This window comes from Trichechus manatus, unplaced genomic scaffold, assembly GCF_000243295.1.
Source record: "Trichechus manatus latirostris isolate Lorelei unplaced genomic scaffold, TriManLat1.0 scaffold00048, whole genome shotgun sequence".
In the NCBI taxonomy this organism is placed as follows: domain Eukaryota; kingdom Metazoa; phylum Chordata; class Mammalia; order Sirenia; family Trichechidae; genus Trichechus; species Trichechus manatus.
This window is the reverse complement of record NW_004443984.1, coordinates 1,032,796-1,044,400: the sequence shown is the minus strand read 5'-3', so window position 1 is coordinate 1,044,400 and position 11,605 is coordinate 1,032,796. Positions and strand designations below refer to the sequence as shown.

Below are 11,605 nucleotides of genomic sequence, written 5' to 3'. Positions count from 1 at the left end.
TTCTCCTCTCTCTTGCCTCTCAGTTCCAGGAATCAGATATGCTCCTTCAGGCCATAGGGCCTTTGCTTGTGTGGTTTCTTTATCTGGACTGCTCTTCCCTGTTTCTTCTCTAAGTCAGCTCCTCCCTAAACCTCACATCTCACCTTAAGTGTCAGTTCCTCAGGGAAGCTGTCCTGACCTCTGGGTTTTGTAGACCCTGCCACAGGACACAGGTCGAACTCCTTTCCTTCACTCTCTCAATTTGTAACTATATTTTCTTTAGCATGATTTTAGGATTGATGTCTGTCTCTCCCACTTGGTTAAAAACCCCAGAAGGCTCCTCTGTCTCCCCTGGTTTTGTGCACCAGCAAATCCCCAACCATTCCTGACTCTTATTTTAGACACTCAGAAAAATATTTGTTGAGCGAATGAATGGGGTACAAGAATAACATAGATAATAAGGTTTATTTATAACGAGCCCTGGTGGGGCAGTGGTTAAGCGCTGGGCTGCTAACCCCGAAAGGTCAGTGGTTTGAACCCACCAGCCCACTCCTCTCCATGGGAGAAAGATGTGGCAGTCAGCTTCCATAAAGATTACAGCCTTGGAAATCCTGTGAGGGCAGTTCTACCCTGTCCTATAGGGTCACCATGAGTCGGAATCGGCTCGACATGCCAGCACTGATTATGCACATCATCTTATTTAGTCTCCCCAACAACCCTCTGAGGGAGGTGGTACGATTATGTTCATTTTACAGGTGAGGAAAATTAAGTTGAGGGAGGTTAAGTGACTTACTTACGGTCACTCTGCTCATTAGTGCAGGGGTAAGAGACAGGATTCACATCCAGATCCTTCTGACTCTAAGCCGCTACGGGGTGGAGAGGTGAGCCCAGGCTGGAGTGAGGGGCGCATCCAGGATAGCTGAGCAGCCCCAAGGAGAGGGCCCGAGGCTTCCCTGGGCTAGCTCGGAGCACTGGTGCTGCGCCCACCCCCGGTTGCGGGCGCAGACTAGCTCCCCGCCTCCTGGCCACGTGGTGCGCGCGGCGGGCGCGTCCGAGGAGCCCGCAGCGGCTCCTGGCTCAGAGCGTTTGGGGCCAGCAGAGCCGGAGGGTGCCGGGGGCAGCGGGCGGCAAGGAAGCCGGGGATAGGCGCGGAGCAAGCGGGGCGGCCGGGGTGCTGCAGCCCGCGGCGTCGGGACCGCGGCCTGGACCTTCGGCGCGTCTCTCGCGCGGAGTTCCTGCGCCGAGGGCGCACGGTGGGGAGGGACGCGGAGCTGGCCGCCGGGCCGCGATGGAGCCGACCCCCAATGCAGACGCCGAGCTGCAGCCCCTGCTCCTCGCCAACGCGTCGGACGCCTTTCCCAGTGCCTTCCCGAGCGCGGCCGCCAATGCGTCGGGGCCGCCGGGCGCACGGAGCGCCTCATCCCTCGCCCTGGCCATCGCCATCACCGCGCTGTACTCAGCCGTGTGCGCTGTGGGGCTACTGGGCAACGTGCTTGTCATGTTTGGCATTGTCCGGTGAGTCCGCTGAGGGCTGGCGACGCGGTACTGGGCACCTGGGTGAGGGTGGGGACCGCAGATTTGGGACCCTAACACTGGACCCCGTACTCCCGGGGGCCTCTGCATTTCCTGCAGGGGACTCCCGGGGCCCAGCAGGGAAGCCACTGTCCGTGAGAGGAGGACGTTGGAGTGTGTGTGTTTAAATAACATTTGATCCTCTGTCTGCATCGTCTTGTTTCTGCGTCAGGGTATGTAGGACAGTTTGGCGGCAGTTTGTGTATCTGTCACAGTTTTGAGTAGGTGATTCTGTGTTTCTGACAGCACCGGTGCCTAGACCTCTGAAACCTCCCAGAGGTGGATGGAGATGCTGTAAGGCGCCCAGGGCCTCTGGCGAGACAGATATGTGTAAGCACTGTGCACGTAGGGAGGACAGGAGAGTGTTTGTGGGGGCACTTAACGAGTTACATTTGGCGATCATCGGTCCCTGTCTTGGTGTGTTTGTCACGAAGTGTCAGTTTGTGATTGTCTGTGTTTGAGAATGTGACTATGTTGTTTCTTGTCAATCCCCTGAAGGCCCAGAGAGGAGGGGGACATCCAGAGTGGCCTGGGCACCTGCGTTTATGCAACTGTGTTTGCCAGTGAAGAGCAAACTGTGTTTGCTGTGGAGTTTCTGGTCGGTTCCCTGCTCTTTTCCCCAGTGGCCATCTAGTCAGGAAGTCTAGTGATGATTCCAAGAGGTCTCAGATCCTCCTCACAAATGCCACTTTATTTTCTTCTTCCCTCACCAAATGGTCTTTTCTTCTTCCAAAGGCAGCAGTGATTTGTTTGGGCTGGAGTGGAGTTTGTGCCTTCACCCAGGAAGCGAGGTTGTCTTGTTGGTATCTATGTGCAGTGCTGGGATCTTCTCTGAAATTCTAAAACATCATCAGCTTGCCCCAGCAGTAGCCCTCAAGACCCAGCCCCACCAGCCGAAATACAGGCAAAAAGGACTGAGAGTAAACTCATATCCTTAAAACAACAAAGATACCCTGGTATTTACTGCTAGTTGGAAATGGGTCGTCTGTGATGGTTGACCAAGGGCACAGCCCTAAACCTATCTGAGCCATAAAGCTCAGTCAGCACAGAGAGCAGATTGGGGATTCAGAGGCTGAAGATGTGAACTGTGGTCTCAGCCCAGTCACTGATGCTCATCATGGGGGGCACCATTCCCCCTGCCCCACCTCTCATCTGTTTCAGTTTCCCTGTCTAAAGAATAGAGACCTGATCTCTGTTGAGAAGTAAGAATTCCAGAGTATGGGCCCTCTGGAGGGCAGAGGGTGGTATGTTCGAGCATTGGATGAGGTGTGTGGGTGTCTAGGGGGCTTTGGCATCGACAGCAGCATCTTTGCTCCCCTGGGAAGAGTGGAGGCCAGAAAAACTTCCTGTGCTTTCAGTGACTCATCACCAGCTACAGTGGGAAAATTACCCCAAGCACAGGCAGGATTGATCTTTCTTTGTGTAAATCCCAGATCTTAATAATATTAATATTAGTCCCAGATCTGCCATGAATTGGCTCTGTGACTTGGGCAAATCGCTTAGCCTCTCTGAGTTTCAGTTTCCTCATCTATAGAATCTACAGTAATAATAGAATCTTCTTCAACAGGGTTGTGCCCAGTAAATGGAAGCCATCTGTATGATGATGAGGAGGAATTTTCCAGACTATGCAGAAGGAAAAGTGAGGCAGGTACTTGTCCTCAGGTGGGCCTGAGAGTAGCTGGAGAGTTTCAAGTTCCTGGAACACTCTCTCTGGAGAAGCTCCAGGTACTCCGGTCTGGAGAAAGCTGAACATCAGTTTCTTCAGTCTCATTTTCAACCCCTTCCCCAGGGCCCTCTAGCCGGTGAGCTGATGAGCACAGCTCCCCCCACCACCACTGAGCAACGGGAAGGCCTCCCACTTTTGAGAGTTGATTCTGGGGAGGCTCTGGGCTCAGCCTGCTAGGTGTGCTCCAAGCCAACCTTCCCCAAACCGCGTTTTCAAAGGCATCTTGTGAGCAGCCTAACTGGTCCCCTCGTTGATAAGACATTTATTTCCCTGGCCAACCATCTATGTGACAACTGTTTTTCTGGGTCTGAATGATTTACTCCTCACCAACAACCCTGTGGGATAGACATTAGGGTCGTCATTATCATCACCCCCATTTAATAGATGAGGAAGCTGTGGCTCAGAGAGAGGCAAGGTGACTTGTTCGCCAAGGTCCCACAACTAGCACTATGCCTGGAGGTAGAACTCCGGTCTTGTGAGTCCAAGTCTGGGACTTTTTCCAGAGCTGCCTGGTGTAGGGGGTAGTCAAAGCATAGCATGGAAGGAGGAGAGCAGAATTCCGGGAGCCCCTCCTCTTGTGCTAGAATCCTCAGAGAATGATGGAGACATGGATCCTACCTTTATTCGGCCCATGTATTTCAGGCTGCTGTCCTGGGGGGAAGGGAAATGATGGGACTGGCACTTTAGTTCTTCCCTAAGGAGAGGGTGGCTGAGGACAGAGTAGCTGTGTAGGGCTTGGCTTCTGCTGGCAAAGCCCCAAGAGCAGTGAGGAGAGGGCAGCCCACGATGGAGAAAAGGCCCTGGACTCCTCAAACTCTGATCTATCTGTGGTTCCCTGGCACCCAGCATGGGGCCTGGCACAAACAATAAGTGAGCTGGTTGATTGCTAGGATGAATGAATGAGTGATTCTATCAGTTCTGAGCTTAGGCAGTTCTGGGGTCAGGGGGAGGTTTGCAAGAGAAGATCCAGAGGACTCTTGGAGCAGGAAAGTAGGTGGGCAGAGCTGGAGCTCTACAGCCAGACATATCTGAGTTCAAATCCTGGGTTCAGAGCCCTTCCTTGCCATGTAGTTGGGCTAGTTGACTTCACCTCTCTGAAGCTCGTTTCCTCGCCTGTAAAGTGGGAATAACAATAATGCAGCCAGGGTTGTGGTGAGGATTAAATGAGATAATGTGTGATATCTGAGCCTTTTTGACCCTAAACCCTTTGAGAATCGAGGAAGGAGGGTTGTCTTTGTGTGAAAGGATGAAAAAAATTAATTAATTCAAGAAAATTCTATGGACGTAGATGCTAGATGCTGAGAGCAATGGTGAAGGAAAAAAATGCATCGTCCCTGTCCTCATGGAACTCAGGGTCTGGTGGGAGACACAGATATTGACCAACTAGTCATCTGGTAAACTTAAATTTGCAGCTAAGGACTATGAAGGAGAGTATGTGGGGTTTTGGGAGCCCACGATGCGGGGGAGCATCTTACCTGGCCAGGGAGATTCAGGGAAGGCCTCTGTGAGTTGCTGAGAGCAGAACGATGAGGAGGAGGTAATTAGGTAAAACGCTGAGTGAAAAGCCTGGCACTGAAGGAAGCATGCCGTGAATGAGGGGCTGAATAAAAACAACACAGGAATCTCTCAGAATCCCAGATTACAAAGTACTCTCCATTCCTCCTCCCCTTCGCTCTGGCCCTCTCCCCTTCCCTGGATGCACCTGAGAAGCCCACTGGTCTCTGGACGCACAAGAGGGGCCTCTGGAAGTTGTGCTCTTAGCAAAGAGCCTTTGAATGCAGGGAACGAGGCTTCTAAGAAGTGGGAGCAGGATTTTTTGGGTATCTGGTCCCCAAGGCAGAGCATCACTCGCTGCTCCTGCAGTGTGAGTCTGCCAGGCCAGCAGGATGACTCCGTGCTGGCCTCAGAGATGCCCTGGGTCCTCAGAGCAGACACAGGACAACCGTTTCTTCTGGGCCGAGTTGTGTCCTGAGCAGCGCTGGCAGTTCAGAGAGTTCTCATTGGCAGCCCCCTGGGCAGTGTGCAGTGTGACGGGCTTAGCAGACCCTTTATCTCTGGCAGGTGACCCCATCTCACCTCCACGTGGCCGGAAACTTCCTGGTTTGCCCATTCCCAGAATCCAGGCTGGAGAATGGAGTCGGTGCATTTCTACCTGGCCTTTTGTCTGTTCCCACAACTGTTCCCTGTCCCCTTGCCTCTTATTCTCCCCGATTCTGGCTTCAGCAGCTTTGCACCCTGCGGTGTCTCTACCCATCCTCCAACCCCCTTCTCTGCCTCTTCCCATCCCCAGCCTACTTGTGGGACTTTTTCTGGCTATGTGTTTCTCTGCTCCTTGATCTCTCCCTCAGCCCATGTCTCTTCTGGCTTTTCTTCCTGAATCAAGTGCTGGCTCCCTACTAAGATCTTTAACAAGTTGCATCAGCTCTGTGTCACAGTTTTTTCATTGTAAAACGTGGATAATAGTACCTACCTCATGGGTACCTTTGTCCTAAAGATGAAATAACATTGGTAAAGCATCCTGCTTTCCCTCCCATACCAGGCACACAGGACCAAGGAGGGAGGAATGTTGGGCCAGGCAGCATGGGCTGGGGTGAGATCACGACAGGTGAATGAGGGGCTCCAATTATCCCCTCCATCTACTGCTGAGGTGCCAGGGGCTGCTGGGAAATGCGCTCCAGTGTCACCTTTGCAGAATTGGGAGCACTGAGTCCCCATCTTGTTTTTGGAGGCCCAGAATGAGCCCCTTGCTTTCTTGTCTCCCTCCCCTCTCTTGCCCTGGTTGGGGTCCAAACCCAGGGTCTCTAGGCCAGGAGGGGTCCCAGTGAGGCCACACAGTGGTATAGTGAAGGTCACAGCTGGGTCCTGGTCTCCATCCCAGCTCAACCACATCCTACTGGTATGGCCTTGGGCAAACAGCTTAACTTCTCTGAACCTCATTTACTCATCTGTAACACTGGGGTGATCATGACTGATTATTGGGAAGATTAAATGAAATGAGGTCATGAATGTAAAGCCTGTAGCACAGGCCCTCAATACACGCCCGAAGCTGTGATTAACCAACACCCCTGCAACTGCTGCAGGCGGCAGAGCAGGTGGCTGTTGAAGTGATTGTCTGTGTTTCCCACCTTGGGCCCTTTCCTACTTCCTGCATTGGCTGTGCATTTACTCATTCAACCAGCATTTCCTGATGCTGACCCTGTGAGGCCACCCAGCCTCAGCTCCCACTGCCCAGACCCTCAGCTGGAGCCTCAGCAGGACCTCTGGCCCCCACTGCAGCCATGCCCTGTAGCAACCCCTGGTTACTTGGAACTGCAAGGACAATTGCAGCCTCCAGGAGCTGTGGGAGTTCAGGGGAGACACCTGACCCAGTGATTAGGGAGTGGTCCTGGATGTTTTTCCAGAGGAGATGCCTGGGCGGAGTCCATGAAGGGAAACAGGAGCTGGCTACATGGAGAGGTGGAGGCAGAGCATTCCAGGCTGAGGGAACAGCATGAGCAAAGAAAGATTCAGTGGAGAAGCCAAAACAGCAGAGGGCAAGGAGGTTTATGGCAGAGCTGAGAGCGCCTGGGGCTCGGGTGGCTGTAGGGGCCAGAGCAGGAAGGCCCTACAAGCAGGTGTCCTCTTCACCATGGTCGTCTGGTGTGTGCTGAGCCTCGGCCAGGCCCTGTGGAGACAGTGATGAATCCACCAACTTAGTCCCTACCTTCCAAAATTCTTGGAGAGCTGCAAATATAAGAGGGGCTCCATGGACTGGCCCCAGGAAATTGGAGGGAGTATTCTGGGGGAGGGGGTGGAGAGGGAGGACCGAGAAGAGGCCTGGAGAGGGGCTTGAGGCTGCACTGAGGCTGGAGCTGAGGCTGGGCAGGTCCTCAGGTCCCTCGGTGAGGCTGGCCATGCCGGGTAATGACAGAATGTTGGGTCACAGGCCATGTTATTGCTGTTAAGTGCCATCAAGTTGGTTCTGACTCAGAGCGACCCTATGTACAACAGAATGAAACACTGCCCGATCCTGCGCCATCCTCACATCCTCACAGGCCATGGGGAAGAGGATTTTGGAGTAGCTGTGCAGAGAGGTGTTCAGGAGGATGGATTTGGTGTGGGTGTGTGGGGGGTGGATTGGACTGGGAGGGGCACAGTGTGGGGACACCAGAGAGGCTGGCTCAGGGCAGTGAAAGAGAGAAGCGTGACCTTGAATGGGTCACTGAAACCCTGGCTTCAGTTGTCCTCTTTCTGAAACTTTTTGTCAGTTGTACGGGAAGGCAGCGGGCAGGGAGAGCAAGCAGCAGCCCTGGCCTTGCTGCATAGCCTGCCACTTCCCAGGTTGGGCTCATTCTAGGGGTGAGGGTGGGGAGGTGACACCTGGGGATGAGTCCAGACTCGTCACCAAGGGCACTAAGGAGCCTCTCCCTGAGCCTGGGCCTGGACCATGTACCAGAGGCTTCTCTAAGCTGCTCAACAGCCTGCAACCAAGGCTTTATATTCTCATTTATATATGAGGACATGGCTCAGAAGAGGACAAGTGCCTCTCACAGCAAGAAAGGCAGAGAGTCGAGGCTCAAACCCAGGTCTTCTTGACTCCAAAACCACTCCAAGTCTACTCTGCCACCGCTGGGGATGAGACACGTTTGGAATGGAGAAGATAGCTGGGGATGTCTAGTTAGAGAAGCGAGGAACGGGGCCAGGGAAGGGGGCAGACTGCTTTCTGCAAACCTCTGTAGGCCTCTGTGTGGGTCACTGGTTCAAAGCCTGCGCATCAGAGCCAGACTGACTGGGGAGCCAGTCCCAGTTGGGCCATTTACTAAGAGAGTGAGCTTGGGCAATGCTTATGCAGCCTCTGTGAGCCTTAGTTCTCTTATCTGTAAAATGGGAGTAGTGGTAGAACCTTCTAGGGTGGTTATGAGGAGTTCATGAGGCTGGACATGTGAAGGGCTTCAGACACAACCCGTTTGGTAAATATTCAAGAAATGTTTTCTTTTTTTTATGACTATTTAGGAGAAGAGTGAGACTTATTTCTCATTCATTCAGTTAACATTTATTGAGCCCCAGAGGATAGAACTAGAATTATTGGATGGATGCTACAGGGAAGCTTTATCAGCTCAATATTAGAAATTTTCTTTTACAATAAAGGTAACACAATGGTTATTAGAAAACAGGGAGATGTTTGAGCAGAGACAAACATCATCCATAATCCCACCACAAAGAGAAAAGCATTGTCATTTTGGTGTATTTCCTTCTGTCTCTATGTATATTTGCTTGTTTTAATTAAATCAGGTCATATTATATATAACATTTTGTAAGACGCCTTTTCACTTAACAAGATAGTATGTGTGTGTTCTCATGTTATCAAACCTTCTTTGAGAACATGATTTTGATGGCTGCATTGTATAAATGTGCTCCCTTTGAGGGGACTTATATTATTTCCAATATTGTGCCAATCTAAATAATGCTGCTGTGAACATTCTTGAACACATATGTTTGTGCACATCTCTGATTATTTCGATAAGGAATTTTACAACACTCAAAGCTCTCCAAGAAGATGTGGGTTGCTTTGTAATGTAGAGAGCATCTCATCACTGAAGGTATGCAAGCAGACGCTGGAAAAGCACAGGTATGCACAGGTACACTATCCCATTTATTCCTCTCAAAATCCATATGAAGTGCATGTTGTTGCCCGATTTTACAGATGAGGAAACTTGAGGCTCAAAGAAGTGACGTAACTTACCCAGAGTCCTGGGGTCAGTTTTAGAGATTCAGGTGCAGAAAAGATAAGACAAACATAATGTCAGGCCCCTCTCACCACGGCTATGGAGTGATTCTTGGATACTGTGATCTCAGATTCTCCTTCTCCCTTCCCTGGCAGATGCCTGAACTTTGAAAGGAGGGGGAATGTGTGAGGGCAAGACATGATTTCATTAACCCCGGAGTCCTGGGACCTCAAAGTCAAATTGGCTATTGGGAACATCATAACATGCACAGGAAGAGGGATAATCGCTGGGAGAGCAGAAAGCCTGGCTCAAATTGGTAATTTACTGTCAGGCCGGCTGCAGTGGCCCCATTACCAACTGGGGGGTGTGGGGTGGGATGGGCTGTCTGGCTGTGTTCTATTGATTTATAGCTCCCAGTGCAGCTGCAGAAATCAACAGCTTTGTCTCTGGCTGGGGAGAGTGTGTGGAGAAAGAGTCTTGTCTTCGATAGCTTTCCGAGGCTTTTTTAGTAAGTGGAAAGAACTCAAACTTCAAAGTCCTGGGAGATCAAGGAGGCCTGTTCAGTCAACACACAGGGAGAGGTGGAAACAGCCTCACTTCCCTCCCCTGCAGAAGTAACCTTCTCATCAAGACATAGAATTTTGAATCATGGATGATGACTGTCTTCATTGAGTACTTATTTTGTACCAGGTACTCTGCTTAAAAGTGTGTATACACTATCCTGCTTAATCATCACAAAATCCATATGAGGTGCATGTTGTTGCCCCATTTTACAGATGAGGAAACTTGAAGCTCAAAGAAGTGATGTAACTTGCCCAAAGTCATAGGGTCAGCTTTGGAGCTCAGGTCATTCTGACCCCAGAGCCCATACTTGTAAGCATTGCCCTATCCTCTGCTGCCCTGTATGTCAAGTTCAGCCCTTCTGATTTACAAATGAGGAAATCGAAGCTTGGAGAGGTTCTGTGTCTTTTGAGTTAGTGGCTGAGGCAGGACTAGAACCCTGCTTTCCTAACCCCTTATTCCCTCTCTCTCCTTCCATCCCTTTCCATGCTTACAACTAAAGGAGAACCAAAATGTCGCTGGAAATAGTAGCACCTGGAATTATAAAAAGTAGGTTTTTTCTTAGGGTGACTTGGCCACAGGGCCATTGACAACACTTCACAAGCCCAACGAACCTCAAGCCCCCTGGGCAGGGCCAGCAGCTGGAGAGGCAGCCACATCCTTCAGAGGTGGACAGACTGGGCTTCAAATCCAGGTTCACTGCTTGCTGGCTGTCCACCCTTGGGCTCACCTTTCTGAGCCTGTTTGCTCATCTGTGAAATGAGGATGATAGAAAAATACTTACATCACAGGGTTCTGGTAAACATATATTCAGCAGATATTTACTGATCCCCGCCTAGGTACCAGTTCTAGGTGCTGGGGATGCAACAGTGACCAAGACACAGTCCCTGCCCTCGTGGAGCTGACATTCTGGTGGGGAAAGGATGGACAATAAGCAAATAGATATAAGGCTATAGGCATAGGCAGTGGGGGTCCCAGGGTGGTGCAAACAGTTAACATGCTCAGCTGCTAACTGAAAAGTTGGAGGTTTAAGTCCACTGAGAGGAGCCTCAGAAGAAAGCCCTGGCAATCTACTTCCAAAAAATCAGCTATTGAAAACTCTATGGAGCACAGTTCTGTTTTGACACACATGAGGTTGCTGTGAATCAGAGTTGACTGGATGGCAATTTTTTTTTTTTAATGGCAACAAAGTAGAATAAATTGGCAAGGGGATAGAGAGCAGCAGACCTCCAGTTGTAGATGGGGAGTCCAGGGGAGGAGAGACATTTGAAGAGAGGCCGGTTGCTGGGAGGAAGAATGTTTTAGGCAGAGGGAACAGCAAGAGCAAAGATTAAGGGAAATGGTGCACGTATGACCTTAGCACAGGGCCCGGCCGCAGCGGGAAACTGATGCTGGTGATAATGATGTCTTTTGGCTGGTTGCCCAGCACTCTGGAACCAGGAACAGGGGTTAAGCCAAGGGAGAGAAGCTGTTTCTCTGGACCAGGCTGCCTCCAGATGCCCATGCAAGACAGATGGAGATAATCTGTTTCCCTTGGTTACAAAAATTCATCCTTTCGGAGTGCTAGGAAATGCCCTACATCTAGTGATTTTCCATTCCTTTCTGGTGAGAGGGAGTAGAGCCTAGCATGTGGCCAGAGGGCTGTTCATCTGGGAGAGGCAGATAGCCACAAGACACTCTTTCCATCTGCCCAGACCTTGTCATCCTAGGTAAGAGGGCATCCCAGGAAAGCATGGCATACTGACTCAACAGGACTTAACACCACATATGTAACAGCTGATCTTTCTTGAGTGCTGACAAGGTGGCCAGCTCTGTGTCAAGTGCCTCATGCCTATTATTTAATTCTCCCAAATCTATGAGGTTGGTACTATGTTTATCTCCATTTGATAGATGAGGAAACTGAGGCTCAGAGATGATAATTCATTTGGAATTGACTGGATGGCAACTTTTTTATTTTTATTTATTTTTAATTGTACTTCAGGTGAAGGCTTACAGAACAAATAGTTTCTCATGAAACAGAACTACACATGTTTTATGACATTGGTTAACAACCCCACAACAT

The 11,605-nt window shown here is 50.7% G+C and overlaps 1 protein-coding gene across 1 annotated transcript in view; it reads left to right on the top strand.

The window, feature by feature from the left end:
• Window positions 1–1,267: 1,267 nt before the first annotated feature.
• Window positions 1,268–11,605, top strand: part of OPRD1 (opioid receptor delta 1) — a 37,197-nt gene continuing 26,859 nt past the window's right edge. Inside the window, exon 1 of the mRNA XM_004377022.1 lies at window positions 1,268–1,494. Within this exon, the coding sequence (XP_004377079.1) occupies window positions 1,268–1,494 (227 nt within the window). The remainder of the gene's footprint in view (window positions 1,495–11,605) is intronic.